This window comes from Chaetomium tenue (assembly GCF_020726465.1).
Source record: "Chaetomium tenue strain MPI-SDFR-AT-0079 chromosome Unknown F5144scaffold_1, whole genome shotgun sequence".
NCBI classification, from domain to species: Eukaryota; Fungi; Ascomycota; class Sordariomycetes; order Sordariales; family Chaetomiaceae; genus Chaetomium; species Chaetomium tenue.
In genome coordinates, this window is record NW_027117329.1 from 3,603,191 (window position 1) to 3,624,696 (window position 21,506).

Here is a 21,506-nt window from a genome sequence, read left to right on the forward strand (position 1 = left end):
CCGATGGGACGGAAAGGGCACTGGGTTATCATGCCAGATCAGTGACTGCGGGGGTTGGATCGATTTGGTACCGCAGGGTGCAGCAGGCAAGACAGCTCACACAATCATGACTGAGTGCAGTCTCAGTTCAGTGACATCGGCATGGTGTCGGGAGACGTCGCTTGTTAGTTTCCCAAATCGGCTCGTCAGTCGCGTCTCTCTCCATCAGGTGCCGGCCTGTCATTCCCGAGGCATACCATGGGCCCATGTCCTCCTCTCCTTTCTGTTTCCGGGTAGACAGAGGGACAGTTCGATATTGCCTGTCCTACTCGAGGACATTACTGAGACTTCATTGATTGGGTACTTGCAGCATCACCGCAGCGTCGTCCTTCCTCAGAGCTGCAGCTCGATTTCGGGATGATCCAACAAGAAACTGGGGCAGATGGGTATGCCAGATCGCCGGGACATGCAGCGGACGGGGTTGTTGTTGGTTAAGCAGTCAAGATGTCAGAGATGCAGACATCGGCGGGGAGACGGCCATGTCATGTTACAGTATGTATTAGCTACCTACGGTGTTAGGCTTAAAATAAGCCCACCGATCCAACACACCATCACGGGAGCACGATGGAAAGGCCGTTTGCTTGCGGCGTTCTTGGCCGCATGGCCCACAACGGAGAAGCGGTTGTGTGGGACGGGACTGGTTGGGAACAAACATTTAATTCTTCAGCCATCTGGCAGCCAGCCATTAATAACCCTTGCAATAGACGGATCTGATAGGTTGGCATGTAAATACGGCAGGGCCTCGGCCGTGAACACCATCTCTGACAAGCCATGGCAGGGACCGGGCCGAGTGATTGGTTCATATTTTCTAGGCTTCAGTTTGTGTGTTGAGAAACGGCATGGCACTCCTTCCGAGTAGGTCTCTAGCTCGGGTGGATGGAGCCCGAGATTAGGTAGGCCCCAGGCGCAGCTTCCCTTCGTTTCTCCTACCCCTGGCACCTTCTAGCACACAATGGGCAACAGCGGTGCTTTCTCGTTCAAGTCGAGGCAGGTGTGGCTTGCTCAACTTCCTTGGAACATGGCAAGACTGCATGATCAGCCGGCTTAATCCAAAGCCGACCAGGATAAGGCCAGCCAGGGCGACGCCTCCATTCTCAAACCCAAAGCCACTGCACTGCTGTTTCCAAACTTAGGATACGGTCCTCGAATCGAGCCCATCGTTTGGCACACCACAATCGGGGGCTCTTTCAGTCGAACTTTCAGGCGCTGTATCGGCAACACCCAATTTTCGGTTGCTTGTACTTTGTCAGCGGCTACCTGCATCTGTGTCTGCCGATGTGACGATCTGGAGGTTCCGCCATTGGATGATCTCAACCAAGGCGTGACACGGCGTACAGCCCAGCTGAATGTCATGCAGAACTCTTGGCTGATGCCCAGCGCCCTTTTCGCAATCTATTGAAATTTTGCAAGCGACTAACCGTCTTAAACCCCTCCACAGAGTTTCGGGCACCAGGGCAGAACCTCGACGCAAGCGCGGAGCATCCGAGTCGAGGTTTCGACGAAGCAACCGGGCGAGGGCATAATACAGCCCAACCTCCATCCCGTCAACAATGCAGACATGCGAGGCCGTGCGACATTGTCCGCCCTTGCTGGTCACCACCGGCGGTCCGCGTCTGTTGTGATCCTGTCTTTTTGACGGAGCACCCTTGATTTTTCAGGCAGGCATCGAGAGCGCAGAGTGGCTGCTCAAGGTGGCTATTGTATGTATGCACATCCAGCAGTGGTGAGAGAAGGAATGCGTCTCGTGTTTGACAAACCTTGGCTGAAATCTCGACAATCTCGTACCTGCATTAGACACATTCATCGACGACCTGCCTGTTGTCTGGGCGGCGATCTTGCGGATGCTGCACACAAAACCCCGTGTAACTGGTGTTGGCCACGACGGCAAGCATTGACTTGCCAAGTTGCTCGTCCTACGATGATGGCACACCTGCTCGGGCGGACCTCGGCGCGCTCTTAGAGCTCATACTCCACGCCCACGCGTGCACACATGACGCTGAATTTCCTGGGCGCTTGGATAACTGAGAATGGAAGGGTGTACTTGCCTAGCCATCGGGGCGGCCCTGCCTTTGAATCTTGGTCTTGGGGGGTACGGAGGTTACTGCCATCATAAGTTCCTTTAGAAGTCTTGTGTCTCCGAGGAACAGACACTGGGTCGAACGGCCCCTGTGACGTCAAAAACTGGTCCTACTCCTGTCATTATCCAACTACAACTGGGGGCGGCATCCTCGCCATCATGTCATTGTGGCAAGGCTAGTATGCATCGGTCTGTATCTGATCAATGTCATGCGGTACGGGTACCTGAGCGAGACGAGGATGATGATGTGATAACGGGAGATACAACCCGTGCATTGCGAGGCCAGGACTTGGTAACAAGCCTGTAAATTTGAACCATGGTGTGCTATCGAGTGTAGACGCCGTCGATGGTATAATCCTTCTTCGGGCCCTTGACCGTGTATGACAACCGCCAGTCCACCAGGTTGACAGCGTTGAACTTGAAATTGTACTTGACGTTGTAAAAGTCGTCAATGCACAAGTGGCCGGCCTTGGCCTCCCAGCCCTTCCCATCATCTTCACCCTCGTTGGGTGGGATAAACTCAACCTCATGAAACAGATAATCCGCCCGTTTCTGATCATCCGTCTTCGCAAACCACACACTCAACCGATCCCTCCCCTCATCATAGCGCCACACATACCGCCGCGTAGCCCGAAAAGTCAAGCCATTGGACGCTGTGAAATCCCCCTCCTCTATGTAGAGGTACTCCAGCCCCGGATCGCCACCATCGTCGCCGACGAGGGCATCGAACGCCGCCTCGCGGCCGTCTCGCGTGCCCTCGCGGAGCAGGAACTTGGCCGTCCCGCTGAAGTGCCCGCTCGGATGGCTGGGCAGCTGGCTGGTCAGCGCGCGCTCGAGCTTCCACTCCCCCAGCAGGGAGCGGAAGACGGCGCGCGCGACGAAGTGGGTGGAGCTGAGCCCGGCCCAGGCGGTGGCTTCGGTGTGTTTGAGGGAGGCGGTGACTTCGGTTTGTTGGGATTCGGTTAGGGAGATGGAGGGGTACCGTGCTGGGGTTAGGATGTCCATCTCCTTGTCTGTTGGCGGGAGACGGGGCATCGTGCCCGTGGGGGGTGATTTGTTGAGCCCGAGAGCGACAGCAAACTCTTGCATGAGCCACGGGTAATCGCCCATCGGGAACTGTGACGCCCGGGGATCAGTCCGGAGGTTGAGGGTCCGTTCGATGGAGGTGTCCTTGCTCAAGGCTTCCTTAAGTTGCGGGGGTAGAGGGGGCGAGGAAGGGCCACCAGCCGCCCACAAGGCTGTGAGGAAACGAGCTTGCATTTCCATGACGCCCCAGTAAGGTGACCGGTAGAAGCCAACAAAGCCAAGGTTCGGGACATCCGGGTGGTAAGTACCATGGAATGCTAGCGCAACTGTGTTGTTGAGGTCGGAGGGGCTGAGGGACAATGTCTCTTTCACCGCCTGGGGAAGAAACGATATTGAGGAGGACGCCTCAAAGCCAGTTGCAAACACCACGGCAGCAACATCCTCGATCTTCTCGTTTGGGGGTGATACAATCGCTTCAGAGCCCGCGAGGCCATCGAGCTTGCCTCGGGACACAGAGATGAGCCCGGAACGGACAAAGTCCATGTAGTGATCGCTGACGGTAAGGTATGGCGGGTCACTGGTGTTTGCGGCTGTAACTGCAACCTCTGGGGAGAATATTGACTGGTCGGTTCCCAGAGCGGTTTGGTAGATCGAATGGACAATCTTGGCCGCTTCTTGGGAGATGTGACCCTGTGAGTTGGTCAGGGGATGGACCCTATTGGCAATGTTGTAGGACCCCAGGTCAAGTGGTAGGAATGTAGGCGCGGATGCGGTTGGCTGTCAGCCGTTAGCATGCTAATCGGAGTGACCTGGCAAGGCCAACTAATCCTCACCTTTGGGGAGGTGTGCAACGGAAACACCCACACGGGCTGCTGGATGATGTGGTGGATGGAGTACTTCTCCGGGTTGGGCACCGGGCTTGGCCCAGGGGAGTGAACGGCGGATGAAAGGTGCGAGGCGATTGTGCCAGCGACTTCGACCCCTGACATTTGACCTCCCACAACCAGAATCTTCCCCCCTGAACCACTCGTCTTCCCAAGTAAACTTTGCAGGTCGCGATACTGGCTACTATGGATGGTTGGGATATCCGGACTATCACGGCTTATGGAAGGCAGTGCGGGCTGACCGAAGAAGCCAGACGCCACGAGTAGGTAGTCGAATGAGTCCTCTTTCACTTCCCCCTGGTCGGAACGGGTCTGAACCCGCCAGCCATGCTGTGAACCATCCTTGGAAGCAGCCAGTGGCACGGCCTTTTCGACACGGGTTCCGAGACTGAGCTTTGCCTCGGAGCAGTACCTTTTCAGGTACTCGGAGAGGTACTGACCAACCTGCCAAGCACGGGGGAGGTTGGGGGCGTCTTCGGACCAGGCCAGGTCACTGAAGTGGACGGTGTGTTTGCTCTGGTTGGCAACCATGCGGGGATGAACAAGTCCTGTGCGGTCATCCTTGTGCGAAGGCCAGAGACCACCAATTCGAGTCTGAGAGTCGAACAAGGTCACATCAAAAGTGCCCCTTGGCGTATCCCAAAGCAACGACTTGGCAGCCACGAGGCCGGAAGGCCCGGCACCTGTGTCCTGTTAGCTGCGGGGCGGGCGAATAAGGGGAATCATGGAAGCTAAGAAGGGGGAAATATGGGGCCTGAGAGAAGACAGTGTACTCACCGACAATACAGACTTTCTTTGGCATAGCGGCGGACATGTTCCGTGTCGGGAGCATGGGGTTGAAGACAAAGCCTGATCCGGCGTGGCTTCTCGGGGGCCGGAGCCGGGATCGGATGAGAAAGTGGGACGGCAGAATAATTGGGCCGGAAGCCACCGTATCTGGTAATCGACGGGATGAGACGTGCTTTTGTTCAGTTCCACTCGTAAAAACACAAAATGCAAAGCGGGGAGTGATTTGGCCCCTAGCAAGCAACCTGTATGGGTCTATGAAGTAGAGCGCACGTAACCTGTCAGTGCCAACTCACCACGCGAGACTCGATGAGAGGATACTCGAGGGAACGCAAAGTGCGCACCAGCGTATTTCTTGGTCGTTTCCGGGGCTCAGTCATCAACGAATGAATGGCCTCGCCAATCGACTCGCTGTGGGATAATTAACTCCGATTCGCTGCTGAGCTGTCGTTTTAGTGGGTCGGGCCATCTTATCGCTTACCTAATCAGATTCGGCCCACTCAGCTCCAGGCCCTTTTTCAACATCCACAACTCCTTTGCAATGCATTTACATTGCTTCCTTCTTGCATCGTGTGAGTCTCGCCAAAGTTAATTTTCTATGCGTACCTAGTTCGATGCGCCCCACCACCACTTTGTAAATGGGGCGCACAACACGTGCAACAAGTGGCAATTGCAACTTTGCAGCCATTCGGTGCACGTGGTGGTCGTTGTGTCTGTCTCTTCCCAAGTTCCCATTGAGAAGTGGATGATGCTAGGTACCGACTCATCCCACTCGACCTCAACCATGGAATCTGAACCGGAGGACGGGGCCATTGGGCAACCCCGAATCTCGAACTTGGGTTGCCGAGCAGCCAATTCACCAAAGACAACCCACCGGGCGAGCAGATCCCAATCCTCTAAGCACACAACGCGCAAACACATTCCGGTTTGACCGAGTTTGTGTTCCATTCACCTCGTGTCTTGGTTTGGCAGCCCCCGCAAGGGGAAATTCATGTTGGTATTCGGCCCCTGTTTTCGCACTCGATGCATGGCGCCACCAGACCACAGCAGGCTTTGCCGGCCGCGGAGGACCGCTCAATACCACCGGCGGCTAGTGGTGTCGTTGCCGAGTATGCGGTTCCCCTCGCTGAGCGGTGAAGTCCTGGACTGGCCCCCAAAAAAACCCCTCTGCATCATGTCCTGAATCCTGTGAGAGAGTGCCTGCCAAAGCAACTAATGTGACTTCCCAGAGGCTACTAATGTACCTAGCCAGATGCATGACATACAGATGTAGTTAATTGCGTCCTCATACTTATTTTCCGGAATCCTGCAGGTAGTCAGCCGCCGACGCGAAATTTCCCGAATTAATACCTCACTTGCCCTCTGCGCCGGGTTATCACAAGAGCTCAGAGAGAGCTGAATCGAGCCAATGTCCGAACACGACACCGCCATGATTCTTCCGCGTGGATATTCTCAGCCTCAGCGCAAATCACCCGCGCCAAGATGGGCTTCTTTGGATTAGCTCGAACTTAGAACCATGCGATCCAGGGCGAAGCCTCCACAGAAGCGGCCCCCGAAGGTCTTCCCGTCTTGGCGAGCCACTACCAAGCGCCGGCCAAGAGATAGCTACGATCTCTCATCGACTAAACTATTGGATGAATTGCTAAGGGGGAGTCGGGAAATACGGGTTAATATACTAGGTTTTGCGATCGACTGCCCCTGCTTCTGTCGGCCCATCACCCCGCAACTTCTCAGAGCTCGACGAATAAACACCGGCGCCATCTAAAACCTCAACCCTTAACCATGTAAACGCTTCTCTCCACAACACCGGGGGCTCAAGCGGGATCAACGCTAGTTAGAGGCCTGAGCTGTTGCCCTGTCACGAAGCGTGCAAATCCCCGGTTTTTGAAAAGCCGGCACGCAAAGATCGAAACGTCTCCGCGGCGGGGAGAGCCAAGAGTCCCTTGTGCGAGACATGGACGGATGCCTGCATGACAATATGTTACCAGCCGTCATGCCGATCTGGCCGCCCCTCAGGGCTCGAGATGACAGTTATCCAGGGTTTCCCTGTCCGCATGGCAGAGCAGAGATCAGGCATGCCGTCGCAAATTCAACACCACATGGGCGTGATGCCCCTTCTCGGACACCCTCCGCGACCTAGCATTCACTGCCACCCCGTTGGTCGGCCTTTGACGCTACTATTGACGCCGTACCACAAGCAAGGCTTGGCGCCCGCGGGTTTGAGACACCATTCGGAGGAGTGGCCATGTTTTCGTGTACCGCAGGGAATTCGGTGGAGTGACAGTCATCCCGAATGCGAGATGGGATGCCGGACTTCTGTCGCGGTACCTCGAGGCGGCTGAAGTTTGTTCGGGGTCGCCGTGAGTGGCGTGTCTATTGAAACTGTTTGTGCAACAAACCTGCTTGCTTTTTGGTACCAGACTTACTCAGACGCAAAGCGCCCTCGACGAGGACAAGCAGTAAGCTGGCCCGACGGCATCTCTACTATCGCCGCCCGACATCGATCGCATAGACACCTCAATGTATGCTCATGCGGCCTCCCAAACCTTAAGCCAGGGGTTTCTGTCATCCTGTGATATCCTCACTGAACCTGTTCCAGGGAGGTGGTGTACGACTCTACTTGTTACGAACTCAAAACACCGTCTGGTTTCTTCTGCCGCCACTCTAACTTGGACTGCAAACCAGCACATGTCTGGTGCTCCACGGTGTAAGGCCGTAGTACCTAAAGACGTTGGCTTTTGGGTTCGTTGGGGAGGCCATTGTTCCGTGGCACGGTTCGCGAGGGGCCCGAAACACAATGACGCCAAAAAGGCGGGGAAAACAAAGGGAAGCTCACTGTGTTCTGGAATGTCCATCATTTCCCTGCCCCTGGCGACTTGCATGATTCGGATGCCCTGCGGCAGGTTTGTAGCGAGCCCCGGGGCGGCGGCACCGCGTGGGAGCAAGATATACTCGTCCCCTCAAGGGGCAGGGGGTCAGCAAGCACCGTACAACCTTGTTCATACCCCCTGTCCGTCGCCGCTATGACGCAGCCTCAGCTCCCGAGTGCTTAACAGACACAAACTACAGTTTCTATTTCCGACTTGATGGTGGTTTGTTATCCGGGGTGAGACGTCTTTGAATAATCTCGCCGCCGTTATCCCATGTCTGCGCCTTGCCTTTAATCTGAGCTGGCAGATGTGAGGGGCAGAGCTGCTGTCAATCCAGTTAGCAGTGCTGTCACAGCTAACAGTGGGATCAAGTCATGGCTCGTCTCCAAATCGACCCTGACGAGCCTGTACCCAGGATGCTTGTCCGGGGCAGATCGGGAAAGCTGCAGGAGTCTGCATGTAGTAATTCCGCACGGCCGTGGCCAATGTTTGCGAGATCCCTGCGGTGGCGCTCGCAGGCGAGACACGAGCGGGAAGTGGTGAGAGGGTAATACGATCCGTCCGGGGGCCATGCGGGTTGCAGCATGCTGCCTTATAACCTGCCCCAGAAGGACTAGCTTCCTCCGCGTTCTGCGTCCCCCGCGCTGCAATTGCTTGTTCTTCAAGACGCCGCCGAGCCCAGGGGTCCTTCACAACCGTCTTCTCACCCAATTGCGTGGGGGCGATCTTCAAGCTCAACACCACGCAGTCACGCGCCCCGCCGACGCAGCTACGCTTGGGATTGGTGCTGTTCGGCCATCGTTGCAGCGAGTTCTCCCGAGTAGATTTCCGGATTTGACTTGCTTGATAATCACCCCCCTCAAGCACACCTGCGGCGTTTCCCCCATTCAGCACGCCTGCTTGCTGTGTGTGCCCCCCTGCACTGAACAGGGGATAAACTGTTCACACAGGCGACATTATAACCTGCATCGTCAGCAGCACGGCCCTCGGTCTTGGGAGCTGGCCCTGATCGAATGCCACGCATGGGCAGCAATGGGTATGTTCACAACCCGGAATTCCCGTTAAACACCGAAGGCATATCCCCTCTTTTCCATTGCACCCTGCCCGGTGACCCTGCACATAATACCGGGCACCCGCCAGTTTGGTTTCGTCTGATCCCCCATCTTTGTTTTTGTCAAACTGTTCTCACGTTTCTATTTTTTTTCCCACATTCCTAATCGAGCCACCACGCCAGCAATCCAGTTAGTTCGGCAGATGCGGACGTGGCGATAACATTCCGATCATCTACTGATATAAATCGCTGCCCAACTTAGCTTTCCCTTTTCTTAAATTTAAATCTGGGGCACGGTTTGACATCGACTTAATCGACGACATGGCGGGTGATACAGAGAAAGCATCTACCGATGCCAACCGGAGCCAAGACGAAGACGTGGCAGACATTCCCAAAGACCCCGACGCTCACCTCTCGCCAGAAGAGCGGGCACAGGTGGTGAGTTGAAATCCCGCACGATGCTCAGGCTTGTCGGCATTGATGGATGAGTGCTCACACCTGGATTTCTAGGAACGACGACTTCTTTGGAAGCTGGACTGGATTCTCATGCCATGGGTACGTGCCATCAACCCCACGCAACACCATATTGAGGGGCACCCCAAGGCTAACACGGTGACAGCTCTGCTTCCTCTACCTACTAGCCTTCCTGGATCGGACCAACATCGGCAACGCAAAGATCGCCGGCCTCTTCGACGACCTGGACCTCACCGTCCCCTCTTACAATGCAACTCTCACCATCTTCTTCGTGTCATACGCCCTCTTCGAGCCGCTCACCAACATCCTCCTCAAAAGACTCCGCCCCTCCATCTTCATCCCCATCATCATGTAAGCAACCCGTCACCGATAGCCCCATACCCCCCTTGCATGCCCCCCCACCATCCTCACCACACACCTCTCTAACCCAAAAACAGGATCCTCTGGGGCGCGAGCATGCTCGGCATGGGCTTCGTGCGCAACTGGTCCGGGCTGATGGCCGCACGATGGTTCCTGGGACTGACCGAAGCCGGCCTGTTCCCGGGGGTCAACTACTACCTCTCGTGCTGGTACAAGCGGTCCGAGTTTGGCGTGCGCGCGGCCATCTTCTTCTCGGCGGCGGCCATCTCGGGCTCCTTCGGCGGGCTGCTGGCCGCGGCGATCGAGCAGATGGATGGCCTGGGGGGCATTGATGGGTGGGCGTGGATTTTTATTATCGAGGGGTTGTTGACGATTGTGGTGGGCGTGATTTCGTTCTGGATGGTGCATGATTTTCCGGATGAGGCGCGGTTCTTGTCGGATGATGACCGCGCGCGCGTGGTGTTGAGGTTGAGGATGGATCAGCAGGCGTCGGCGAACCATGAGACGTTTCAGATGAGCTATCTGTGGCAGGCGCTGCGGGATTGGAAGATGTGGTTGGGCATGGTCATCTACATGGGCTGCGACATGCCGCTGTACGCCTTCTCGCTGTTCCTGCCGACTATCATCTCCAACCTGGGCTGGAACACCAGCGTGGTGCGCTCCCAGCTGATGTCGGTGCCGCCCTACGTCACGGCCGCCATCCTGACGGTGGCCATCGGCTTCATCGCGGACCGGACGCGCGCGCGCGGGTTGTGCAACATCCTGGTGTCGGTCATGGCGGTGGCCGGGTTCGCCATGCTGCTGGGGACGGAGGACCCGGGGGTGCAGTACGCGGGCACCTTCCTGGCGGCGCTGGGCATCTACCCGTGCATCTCCAACACCATTAGCTGGGTGGCCAACAACGTCGAGGGCGTGTACAAGCGCGGCGTGGTGCTGGGGTTTGTTATCGGCTGGGGTAACCTCAACGGCATCGTCAGCAGCAACGTCTACTTCAACGGCCCGCGCTACCCGGAGGGCCACGCCGTCATGATCGCGTACCTGGCGCTCTTCTTGTTTGGCGGGTCGGTTCTGATGACGGTGCTGCTGCGCCGGGAGAATGCGAAGCGCCAGAGGGGTGAGCGCGACCATTGGGTGCAGGGGCTGACGGAGAAGGAGGTTGAGAAGTTGGGGGACCAGAGGCCGGATTTTATATATACGGTCTGAGTTGGCCGCATGTCTCGTCACTTGGGCACTGGGCTTTGGCGTGGCGTTGGTGAAAAACGGGGGCAGTGGTCTGCGGGTTGGTGGGTGGCTGGCGCCATGTTTTGGCTCGGATCCCTCGAGTTCATCACAATGTTTTATGCGCGCCTGCAATTCGGAAACGGGAGCAGATGCGAGGGGGCCAACTTCCGGAGCCTTTCAACATCACTTCGTGTTTATTTAGTTGCTCTTTATGGGAACGTTCACTTTCTCGCGATATATTCCAGTGTCCTCGGGTCATAGGGCAGTTGTAAAGACAGTTGTTTGAGAACACAAGCACCTACTTAAAACCAAGCTCTCTTCTACTCTTAGCCCTACTCCACGCTGACAAGATTGCAGACCGGTAACGTGGGTATCATCACATGTTGAAGCAAGCCCGAGGAATGGGCCCCAAATATGGCCCCAGATGTTCTCGTGTTACCATCTGCTCGACCAGCTCTGCGGAGGGCGTTAGGTAGTATGCTCAAAACGCACTCTTCGATATTCTTCCCCCCTTCTCCTGTTCCTTATTTTTTTGCCCTGCTCTGTCCATGCTCGCTATCCCCGGAGCCAACTCGCGGCACCTGGCCTTGTTCACACAAGTGTTGCACTCCAACGTGCCAGGGCGCGACGATGAGACCATGGGTAACGTTCCCAAGATCGTGTGCTTCCAGAGAAGTCATGTGCCACGCTGGCCATGCGGGCAGGGTTCAACCACCTGAATCACAACCACGGCAATGTCGGCCCGCCGCTGAGGGATGCCGGCAGTTCTGTGTCTAGGACCGAACCGATCGGACGATGCGGTTTCCCGTCCCGATCGATCACGACTTGTGTCGTTAGGAGCCCGCGTCTCAGATTTTGTGGGGCGGCGTGGTCTTGGAAGGGGGCAAACTCGGCCGAGCAGTCGGGAAGATGGGGCCGCGGAGAACTGGTCTTGAAGTCATGCGGTCTATGGGGCGAAGATGGTGAGGGTTGCAGTGATCGCGCATGTCAGGGCTGGGACGACGCTGGGTGGTAGCCACAGCTGCTAGGATATGTCAGAACCATCCTGTGGTGCAAATGTTTGGGAGTTCTGTCAGTTCGAAAAAGAGCGGTGCATATCCGTGTTAATCGCAAGGAGGATGACAGCTGTTTGCTGGGTTTTATCTTGGCTTGGTCTTGGGGATAACATCCTCGCCTTTTCTCTCTGCGGTAACGCTGCAACCTGCAGTTACCCTAGCACAACATATTGTACGTCAAAGGATCTCCTGGGCGTCAGTCGAACCTTGTAACTGAAGTGATTAGTTGGTAATCCCGTCTCTTCTCTGGCTATTTGGCGGCACGGTGCCCCCCTGGCCGTTAGGAGACCGCCGCTCGGCGGATACAGTGATGCGCCGACAAAATGGGAATGACGAGCACAACATGATGTCTCCTCTCGGCAGGTGATGCTGTACAAGTATTCGGACAGGATCGTAATCGGGTGTGTGGCAGCAGTCAGTCAATGAGATGGGGCGGTTGCAGGGCGATGCGGCAGATTGACGGGAGCTGTGTCCCTTGCGACGCGCGATGGGTCGCCTGTGACCCCTCTCTTGTGTTTCTGGTCCGCCGCATGATTTGTACTGTGATATGCTGCACCGCGATGGTGTCCGCCTCGTTTCGCGTTGTGTCACCGTGATCTCCAGCGGTCTTCCTTGGACACAACACAGCCCAACACACGGCGGCGTCAGGCTGTCAGCGTCTGTACCTATCGGAGCCGTTAGGTCTTGACACGATGCGGTGGGGATTTTGGTTGGGCTCCAGTCTGCTTAGGTACCTGCCCGATCAGCCACAAATGTGACAAGTCAACAAGAGGGGTGATGGTAACTGTGAAGGATGCGGATGTTGTGTCACCACCGTGGCGACAAGAACAAGACTCACGAGACATCACCAGGGATGCAAGTATGTATGTAGAAGAGGCTGCAGCCAAATCGGCCGGGGCCACTTCGCGGCCGCTCTTCGTTTCTCTTCTCGGTGGATAATTCGGTGTCTGACTGGGATCAACTGCAAGGAGGCTTTTGCGACTCCGTTCGGTTGGATCTAGGCGAGGCAGGGATATTTGAAACCGGGATCTTTGTCGTGTCTGAGTTCAAGGTTGACAACAACTGAGCAGGCCACAGTGACTGACCACAGTTACTGACCGGCCGAGATGGCCGGCTTCTGGCCGGCTTCTTGGCGCTGCAAGCCATACGGCATGCTGCAGCGTTCCAGCGAGATGAGGCGAGTAGCCTACGATGGCTACTCGCCCAACTGATATGCAGGGGCTCCGGCAGCTGCAGGTGGACGGGTTGCCTTCACCGAAAAACAAAAACGTGGAAGGCGGTCGGTCCACTTGACCACTTCACCCCTCCCGCATCCCCCATTCGTGCCAGACGGCTCGGCATGGCGGTATTCATTATTCTTTTGATTTCGGCCCGTCCCTGGTCGTTCCTAGATGGTCAGGTAAGGCAATCGGGTACCTCGGCAAAGAAACGCGCTGTCTACCGGGATGGACATTGCCGGCCTGGGGTTCGGGGCTCGGCTACCCGGACAAGGGGACTCTGCGGTGACAATGTGTGTTGGCAAACCTAATGGCGAGGCCCTTATGACCGGCCAGTCTGATAATATGCAATTGGTGGCTAAGTTGGGCCGTTGTGCCGTCAGTGTAGCGTCGTGCTTGTTTGTCCGTGAAAGAAAGCCACCATAAGAACTTGCACACTGAAGTTGCACGCTGCATTTGCTCTCGGTGAGTCATTTACAACCCCGGTTGCAGGAAAGGGACCAAGACTGCGGCCAGGAGAGGGAAAATAAGGCAACCATAACCGGGAGTATGCCCTGTTCACCGCTCCATGCCGTGTCTTTGACCCCTGTCTACCAGCTGAGGCTATAAGGCTGTATCATAAACGAAATTCCAAATCCGTCCACAATTCGATATCACGCGCTCACAATCTGTCATTGTGCCTTCCCAAAGGAGTTAACTGGTTAAGGTATGGTTCGAGGGGCTCGAGTGGTTCGAGTTTTGGTAAAGATTCAATTCCCGAATCCAAATTATCAGAGCCCTTGCCCTACTTTAGGTACCTACCCCCATATTATCTTCCATGACCATAGCCTGCACTTAAGTTGTTGAATCTTTCTTCTCCCAGCCCACAACCAAACACACTTCTTCCACCACAACACAAAAATCACCAGCTCTCTTCACAACTCAAACAAACATTCCCCACCAAGCCACACCAGGGACATCGAACTTAACATGGCTGAGACTATCAACAACGCCACCCCGCCGACCAAGGAGTCTGAGCAACCCCGAGCCGCCACCGTCACTGCGGCGGCCGCGGTGGATGTGGGCTCCAACACGACCACGGGGGTCACCTCCCGCCGCCAAAGGTGCGAGGGGGATTACTTCTGCGGGTGCTGCCTCTGGTACGTTTTATTCTGTGTTTAGCGCCCCCTGCCTCCGCCGCCGTCGTGCAAGTTTCATTCCCGTCCTGGCGTTACCACTTCCGCTGCTGGTGTTCCGAGCATTTGGGACGAGGGAGGAGGAGAGCAACTGCTCAATTTCTTACTTGTCTTTGCATTGTCAAACCTTGCTCTTCCGTCTGCTAACACCGTCTTAATCAGCATTTGTGGCGCGTCGGTCGAGTACCCGGGCGACGTTTGCTGCGTCTGCAGCAAGTACCACTGATCACATCTCGCACATATCCTTGGTTTTGGTCTGGTTCAAGCATGGTTATGGATTTCGCGAAGAGGCATTGCGTGGGACGGAACACATGGGGGTGGGTGGGGTAAAAGGAATCATTGCACCGAGTGCAGCGCCGGCGAGTTGAAGAAGGTATGAGCCTTCGAATATACCAAGCAGTGCCCCAACCATGACGATACCCCGTGACATGACCCTTCAGTCTTTCAAGGCGTGATCTTGCAATGGGAAATGCTACCCATGTCGTTGGCCTTGGCACCTTTCTTCATCAGCAAGTCATGAATTTGCCTCCGGAGAACATGCCACCATCTCATATCCCCATCCAACTATCGATCTATCACGCTAAACGCTAGCCAAGCATGGCATTGATCTTCATCATCCTAAACGAATAGACATTAGACGGCGGGCGCTGCTTTGCTCTGGACTCTGGCCCACGCCGAGAATCCTTCTCTATTATTCGTGGCCCCAGAGATACTTGACCCCGGACGTCGAGCTTATCGAGATCTAGGAGCACCGGAAGTACGCACTTGGCTCACTGTCGCAATGCTTTTATCGGGAGTCTCATCGTAACCGACCAGGATGTTGCTGGGCTTGATATCTAGCCAGGCATTCCTGTCAGCACTGGAAAGTGGTAACAGAGATGCTAGTGGTTGTGGATTGTTCTACTAACGGGCGTGGATGATGTGTCTGTCGTGCATCTCAACGAGCCCCTCCAGAACGAAAGATGCCCCTTTTAGTGCCATTTGATAGACTCTTTGAAAGAAACCGAGTAGGTCCGTAACGAGGAAGTCGTCCACACGCATCTCATTATCAGGGATCAATCACGGCCATGAACTTATAGTGGTCTTGCTGGTGTTGGGTCAATGTCGTCAACTTAATGATGATACGGTCGGATCAGACTGACGTGTTTGGTGATTCATGACTTCAACTTGACTGGCGTGATTCTGGATCTTGGCTGGGCTTGCCGCCCCGATCTGGCCCGATCGTCTGAAGACAGAAGTCGTATTTCAACTCATGTTATTTGCCTTGGGGTTTGCTAGCTTGTCAATAGCTGGCCTCGGGTTGATGATATCGGGTGAGACTGACGTCTTTGGTATAATTCATGACCTCACAAACGTGATTCCGGAATCTAGACTTTGGCGGGAGTGGCCAAGAACATTTGCAGTTTCTCAAAGCTTGAGCCGGTCGTGTCGTCAGAGGACAGAAGTTGCGTTTATATAAAGACCTTTAGCCTTGAGCCCTTACAATAGTTCCATTCGATCCCGAGATGCTCTCACCCGTGCCCCGCGACTATCGGTCTGCCACCGAGCATACCTTCGGCGAGGACCAGGTTGACGATATCATCCGTCTCGCTGGCCGCCGTCGCGAAGGCTTCCCGCCTTGCGTGATTTGGTTCCCCCCCGACCAGCATATTCCGGTCCACACGTCAATAGCAAGACCCTTCAACCGGGATGCTCGTGGCGACGTCGGTATCCTTGATCGGTTAGCGCTGGAGCTCTTGTGGGACGTGGTTCCGCGCCCGGACATATATCCCGTCTTCAGGCTTCGACAAACCAGCGCCGGAGCACGGCAGATCGTGAACGCCCTCAACGAGTATCAAGTGGCGGCCTCGCACGGATTCAATGGTCTCTGCGCCTTGTTACGCACGAGGCTTGCCGCCACCGTCTCATTGCTCAACTTTCACAGGGTCCTTTGCACCGAGACCTGCGCTCTCTGTGGCGACTTCAGCGGCGGACTAGTGTCCCTGTCAACGTGGACGCGATGTTGTTTTCGGTGCCTATGGGCGGCACCAGAAACTCAAATACGGAGCCTGGGAAGAGTCCGGAAGCTATTTGACTTCTCCAAGGCTCAGCTAGCCAGTCTGCATCCGTTCAAAACCTTGGGCGGGATATGTACGAGGGACGCGCCTCCGCATAGGCCGCGTGCCGTAGTCTCTCTACACCAGGCGACTCTACTCGCTGGGCAACAAAAGGAGGATTGCTCGGCATATAGCGATGATTGGAAAGACCGCAAATACAACTTCCTGGGAGCATGCGAACTCCCGTACTACAACAGACGGACCGGCGAGGCGGAACACGGCGGCATCTTTTGTGCTGGCTGCGAACTTGCATTTGAGGAGAGGGCGGACAAGACCGGCGACGCGGCGGCGTGGGCAGTCCAGGCTTATAATACAATGTTGTCGAAAGAGGCTTTTCTAGAGCACTTCAAATGGTGCAAAGAGGCACAACGTCTCTGGATGTCGCGTGGGGAAGGGTGACAGATATGTACGGAATTGAGAGTTTAGCTATTTCACACCGAGGAATGAGAATGGGGGGATAGATGGGGCAGAGGAGAAAATGTACATACATACTTAATTACCTGTAAATAAAGTTGCCGGTTCGATGCAACACTCCATGCAAGTGACCGATCTAGCCCCTTTCTGACTCTCAGGAGTCCGGAAGCGGAAGGCGGGGTTACGGAGCTGGCCACTGAGCCTCGTGCCACCCCTCCTTGAGCCGTTCAATGCATGGAATTCAGTTTCTTCTGACAACATGGGCTGACGTCGTCCATTGTCCAGGCTTCGATCCAACAACCCTTGACCACAACCGCCCCAAACCATTCCATTAGTTACCACCAACACCAACACCAACCCCCAACCAAACCCAACCCAACCCACCCCCGCCCAACAAAATGAACCTCGCCGTCTTCTCCGCCAAGCCCTACGACCGGGACTATCTCACCCGCGCCAACCGCACCCTCTCCCCCACCCCGCACACCCTCACCTTCCACGACTTCCCACTCTCCGCGGACACCGCGCCGCTCGCTTCCGGCGCCGACGCCGTGTGCGTCTTCGTCAACGACGCGCTCTCCGCCCCCGTCCTGCAGACCCTCCACACCAACGGCACGCGCGCCATCCTGCTGCGCTGCGCGGGGTACAACAACGTGGACCTGGCGGAAGCGGAGCGGCTGGGCATGGCGGTGGCGAATGTGCCCGCGTACGCGCCCGAGGCGGTGGCGGAGTTTGCGGCCGCGCTGCTGCAGACGCTGAATCGGCGGACGCACAGGGCGTATAATAGGGTGAGGGAGGGGAATTTTAGTCTGGATTATGGGTTGCTGGGTAGGACGTTGAGGGGGAAGACGGTCGGGGTGGTGGGGACGGGGAGGATTGGGGTGGCGTTTGCGAGGATTGTGGGGTTGGGGTTTGGGTGTCGCGTGTTGGCGTATGATCCGTTTCCGGCGGAGGGGTTTGCCGAGGTGGGGGAGTATGTTGGGTTGGAGAGACTGTTGGCGGAGAGTGATTTTGTGAGTTTGCATTGTCCGTTGACGGAGGAGACGAGGCATGTTATCAATGGGGAGACGCTGGGGATGATGAAGAAGGGGGCAATGTTGATCAATACGTCGCGGGGCGGGCTGGTGCGCACCGAGAGTGTGATCGCTGCGCTGAAGAGCAAGCATCTGGGTGGTTTGGCGCTGGACGTCTATGAGGCGGAGGCTGCGCTGTTCTACCAGGACCACAGCGCCGAGATCATCCAGGACGATGAGCTCATGCGGCTGATGACGTTTCCCAACGTGGTGGTGTGCGGGCACCAGGCTTTCTTTACCGAGGAGGCCCTGACCGAGATCTCCGAGTGCACGATGCGGAATCTCGATGACTTTTACAACAGGATACCCTGTAAGAACGCCCTGGTCAAGGAGGGCCATGTGCTGGCCAGGCGGGAGTCATTGCCGGTTCGGATTTGATGGCCCCTTGGGCGGCCGGTTGTTGGGTGAAGATTTAATGTTTATGTTAGGGTTTGTTCGCGGGTGGTTAGCTATTTGTTCCTAATGTATTGTCACGATTCATGACGGGTGCGATAGTAGTTGAGGGATATGGAACCGCATGTCATTGTGATAACACCGTACTCTATGATATATCCACGACGCTAATACCAAGTGAACGCCCGGAGAGAAACGCCTAAAAAACAAGCAAGCCCTTAATATTGCCTACTCTTCCTCCCCTGCCGCCTCAGGGCCTCAAACTCAGCCGCGTCCGCTGGGTAGGGGTTGTTGCTCGCGTACGCATTCGCGTAGTACCCCTCAGGGGCCGTTGCAGAAGGTTGGCCCGCCCGCGATGCCGCACGGGGCGGCGCGGAGGCGTATGCTTGGCCGCTCTGGCCGCCGTTGTCTTCTGTTCGCACCTTGCCCGGCCGGGGTGGGGGTGGAGGCGGCGGGGCCTGTTGTGGCGGGCGCGAAGTGGCGTAGCCCTCGTCCAAGCCGCGGTCCGGGCTGGGAGGGTTCTCTGACCTTGACTGAGGGTAGGCGTGGGTTGGCGTTGGGACGGTGGCTGGCGACTGCTGGGAGTATTGCGGGTTGTTGGTCGTATCGAAGGTTCGGGTCGAGACCTGTGGTGGCGCCTGGGCTTCTTCGTTGGAGAGCGGTCGTGGCTTTCGTGAGATACGGTTTGCTGAGGAGCTCGGGCGGTGCCTGGCGGGGGAAATCTTCTCGTCGAATCGGGGTTCATCCTCGTCCTCGGAAGAAGTATCCTCTGCGTCGCTTGGGGTGTCCTCGGCATACTGTTGGAAGAATTAGTTACGTTCGATAGGGATCGGAGGGGGGTGACTTACTGCTCTCAACTCCTTCCGCATGGCGAGGCTCGCGCAGATTTCCTTGGCTTCCTCGATCGCCTGTTTCTGCACCCGGAGCGTCTGCCTCCTATCCCTAGTCTCCCTGTTCTCTGCCGCGATAGCTTCAATGATCTCGGTGCTCAAACCCAGCACCTCGACCGAGTTGAAGATGCTGTACATGCCCTGGAGGAGGTGGCGCTCAACGACTTGGGTGATGGTGTTCCTGATGAAGGTCTTGGCTGCCAGCTCATAGTAGATGAGCATCTTCTCTAGAACCTCCTCGGCCTCGGAAAAGGTCGCGCCCTCCTTGGTCGAGTTGACGTGCCAGTTCCTCAAACGTTCCTCATATTCGGGGTCATAAGGCTGCACCTCGAGACTCATGTCTTGCATGAGGAGATCCAACTCGTGTTGTGCCTTCGCCATCAGCGCCTTCATATGAGGCTCCAGGAAGTGGCGGCGGAGCGGTTCGCGCATGCGTTTTGGCCAGGCGTAGTCGATGAGCTCGCCCAGGAACTCGTTACAAACGACGCCGAGATTGTCCTTGTGCTCTTGGGCGAGCTTCGGCCAGTTCTCGGAGTAGCTTTGGAAGAGCATGTAGACGGCCCTTGGCTTCGGGTCCATGGGGAATTCGGAACCGCGGATCTGGCGCAGCAGCATCTCTACCTCCTGCTTCACAAAATCTCGCTTGGCGCTATTTTCAGGGGCTGGCTCCCCTGGCGCAAGGGCGGCCGACGGTGAGAAGGTGAACTTGCGCCCATGGGCCCGGATCCTGGTCGAGAAACGGTCATTTTCCTCGGTGGCGCGGGCGCGCAAGTTCTGGGCCGGGGTTCCTCTTGGATCGGCGGTTACGCGGAAGAAGTTCTTTTTGGGCGGGTTCTTGTAGAAGCCGTAAACGGCGGGGATAACCAGCTCCTTGGAGGAGGAGAAGAGCTCGACTAACTCGGTCCGCATCTCCTCGGGGGTATCTTTGGCATCGCCGAGACTCTTGAGTTCGGCTTCGCAGTCGTCGAGGGCCTTTTGGATCTGTCTGCGGAGGATATGAACATGCTTTCCGATATGTTGTTGAAGCTGCGTGCTGAGCTTCCGCATCAATGCGCCGGCACCGCAGATGGACGAAGGGACAGAGCTCCACTTCCCGCTGTTGAAGAAGACAGCTTCACCACGTCGGCGGTCTTCAGCCGTCGGCCAGGGCTGGCCGGGTTCGCGGGGGCCTGGGTTCAGCAAGACATACCAGCCAAGCTTGAAGTCATTGCGTTTGTCCTTGTTCTTGACGAGGTCGATGAACTTGTCTTCGAGGCCGATCGACTCGGTGAGGTCTGGCTTCGTCAGGACTCCGATGGTACGGGACCCGTTGGGGTCGAAATGGCGGGCCTTTGTCAAGATCGGGGCTTGTACGTAGTCCGAGTTACCGCCCACCACGGCAAGGATGATGGTCCGCGGGCTCTTCATGTAGCGGTCCGACAGTGACTCGATGGTCCTGATGTCCTCCAGAGACTGGTCGTTGTTCGCGTTCCGCACTAGCCCTGGCAAGTCGACCAAGGTCAAGAGCGGCATATCCGGGCCCCGTTTCTCGACGACTAGGATGTCGCGAGCGGCAAAACGGCCAGGGATGTTCTTGGGTGCGATGAGTTCGACGGCGCTCCTCATCAGCTGCTCAAAGGGCATTCCGGTGTGGACTGTTCCGCCAAATTGGCTCAGCCTCTCCTGCTCGGGGAAAGTGCGTTTCTTGTCTGGGATCACAGAGACGGTGATACTGGGCTCAGGCGCCCTCCGGAGACGGATCTCGGTCGCGAACCTGGTGCAGGCGCCTGCATCTCGGGGGAAAGGGGTGCCGGTGATGGCCTCTAGGACAGAACTCTTCCCGGCGCTCTGGTCACCGACGACCACGATTTGTGGCAACTTCACATTGTCGAGCTGAGCAAACTGTAGCTTGTCGATCAAGTCGAGGAGGGCACGTTGCTCGCCGGCGAGCTCCTGAGCATCCACGGCGAGCTCGAGGCGTGTGACCATGGCGGGGAGGGGGGGGGTTGTTGGTGTTACGAGTTGGTGGATGGCACGGTGTGTTGGTGTAAAACAACTGGCCTTAACGAGGGGGAAAGAGTCAAGGTAGTGATTAATAGTCTAAATAATAATTTCTAGCCGGAGACACGAAGCTACGACAGTCGTGGTTTTTATGGAAGAGGACTCCCATCAGAAAGAAGAATCATGGCTCTCAAATTGAGGCTGTGTGGGTTGCCACAGCTGGGCATGTTCGCCGCGGTCGCCGCGGTCGCCGCGTGGCCCCAAGGAAATGCGCATTGTTCCTGGCACAACATGGCTCAGCGTCTTTGGAGACCGGGCGTGGGAGAAACAAGATGGCAGCCTTGTTGGTTGTGGTCGTGTGGATGCTGAGCGACGCCCGGTGACGACGACAGACGAGGAAGACCACGCGTTCAGTGGATCGCCCAGGC

General features: G+C 56.4%; 5 protein-coding genes across 5 annotated transcripts; 3 read left to right on the forward strand and 2 right to left on the reverse strand.

Moving 5' to 3' along the window:
• Positions 1-2,375: 2,375 nt before the first annotated feature.
• On the reverse strand, positions 2,376-5,151 carry F5144DRAFT_523641 (uncharacterized protein). The gene is made up of 3 exons (XM_066786772.1): positions 4,804-5,151; positions 3,976-4,709; positions 2,376-3,919 (listed from the first exon to the last, which is right to left on the reverse strand). Exons 1-3 carry the CDS (start codon positions 4,856-4,858, stop codon positions 2,441-2,443), a joined length of 2,268 nt encoding a protein of 755 aa, XP_066648725.1. The 5' UTR covers positions 4,859-5,151; the 3' UTR covers positions 2,376-2,440.
• A 3,903-nt stretch (positions 5,152-9,054) lies between these two features.
• On the forward strand, positions 9,055-10,770 carry F5144DRAFT_477961 (major facilitator superfamily domain-containing protein; the record flags this gene model as incomplete). Its single annotated transcript, XM_066785078.1, has 4 exons — positions 9,055-9,171; positions 9,244-9,288; positions 9,353-9,558; positions 9,645-10,770. The coding sequence occupies 4 exons, from the start codon at positions 9,055-9,057 to the stop codon at positions 10,768-10,770; spliced, it is 1,494 nt and encodes a 497-aa protein (XP_066648726.1).
• A 2,760-nt stretch (positions 10,771-13,530) lies between these two features.
• F5144DRAFT_556171 (uncharacterized protein) lies at positions 13,531-14,710 on the forward strand. Its single transcript, XM_066787959.1, has 3 exons — positions 13,531-13,853; positions 13,923-14,199; positions 14,398-14,710. Exons 1-3 carry the CDS (start codon positions 13,769-13,771, stop codon positions 14,459-14,461), a joined length of 426 nt encoding a protein of 141 aa, XP_066648727.1. The 5' UTR covers positions 13,531-13,768; the 3' UTR covers positions 14,462-14,710.
• A 1,030-nt stretch (positions 14,711-15,740) lies between these two features.
• On the forward strand, positions 15,741-18,346 carry F5144DRAFT_617308 (uncharacterized protein; the record flags this gene model as incomplete). The annotated part of the gene is made up of 5 exons (XM_066791872.1): positions 15,741-15,865; positions 16,016-16,694; positions 16,844-16,849; positions 17,081-17,530; positions 17,828-18,346. 5 exons carry the CDS (start codon positions 15,741-15,743, stop codon positions 18,191-18,193), a joined length of 1,626 nt encoding a protein of 541 aa, XP_066648728.1. The 3' UTR covers positions 18,194-18,346.
• Positions 18,347-21,494, reverse strand: F5144DRAFT_608389 (P-loop containing nucleoside triphosphate hydrolase protein). Its single transcript, XM_066791588.1, has 2 exons — positions 19,057-21,494; positions 18,347-19,005 (listed from the first exon to the last, which is right to left on the reverse strand). Exons 1-2 carry the CDS (start codon positions 21,064-21,066, stop codon positions 18,427-18,429), a joined length of 2,589 nt encoding a protein of 862 aa, XP_066648729.1. The 5' UTR covers positions 21,067-21,494; the 3' UTR covers positions 18,347-18,426.
• Positions 21,495-21,506: the final 12 nt, after the last annotated feature.

Bases quoted from the DNA above. Each gene is read 5' to 3' on its own strand.
- F5144DRAFT_556171 (XM_066787959.1), top strand. From the start codon at position 13,769: ATGGTTCGAGGGGCTCGAGTGGTTCGAGTTTTGGTAAAGATTCAATTC. The intron at 13,854-13,922 runs GTACCTACCCCC...TTCTTCTCCCAG, and splicing joins GAGCCCTTGCCCTACTTTAG to CCCACAACCAAACACACTTC. The intron at 14,200-14,397 runs GTACGTTTTATT...CGTCTTAATCAG, and splicing joins TTCTGCGGGTGCTGCCTCTG to CATTTGTGGCGCGTCGGTCG.
- F5144DRAFT_608389 (XM_066791588.1), bottom strand. From the start codon at position 21,066: ATGGTCACACGCCTCGAGCTCGCCGTGGATGCTCAGGAGCTCGCCGGC. The intron at 19,006-19,056 runs GTAAGTCACCCC...TTCTTCCAACAG, and splicing joins TGCGGAAGGAGTTGAGAGCA to TATGCCGAGGACACCCCAAG.
- F5144DRAFT_523641 (XM_066786772.1), bottom strand. From the start codon at position 4,858: ATGCTCCCGACACGGAACATGTCCGCCGCTATGCCAAAGAAAGTCTGT. The intron at 4,710-4,803 runs GTGAGTACACTG...AACAGGACACAG, and splicing joins AAAGAAAGTCTGTATTGTCG to GTGCCGGGCCTTCCGGCCTC. The intron at 3,920-3,975 runs GTGAGGATTAGT...AACGGCTGACAG, and splicing joins CGTTGCACACCTCCCCAAAG to CCAACCGCATCCGCGCCTAC.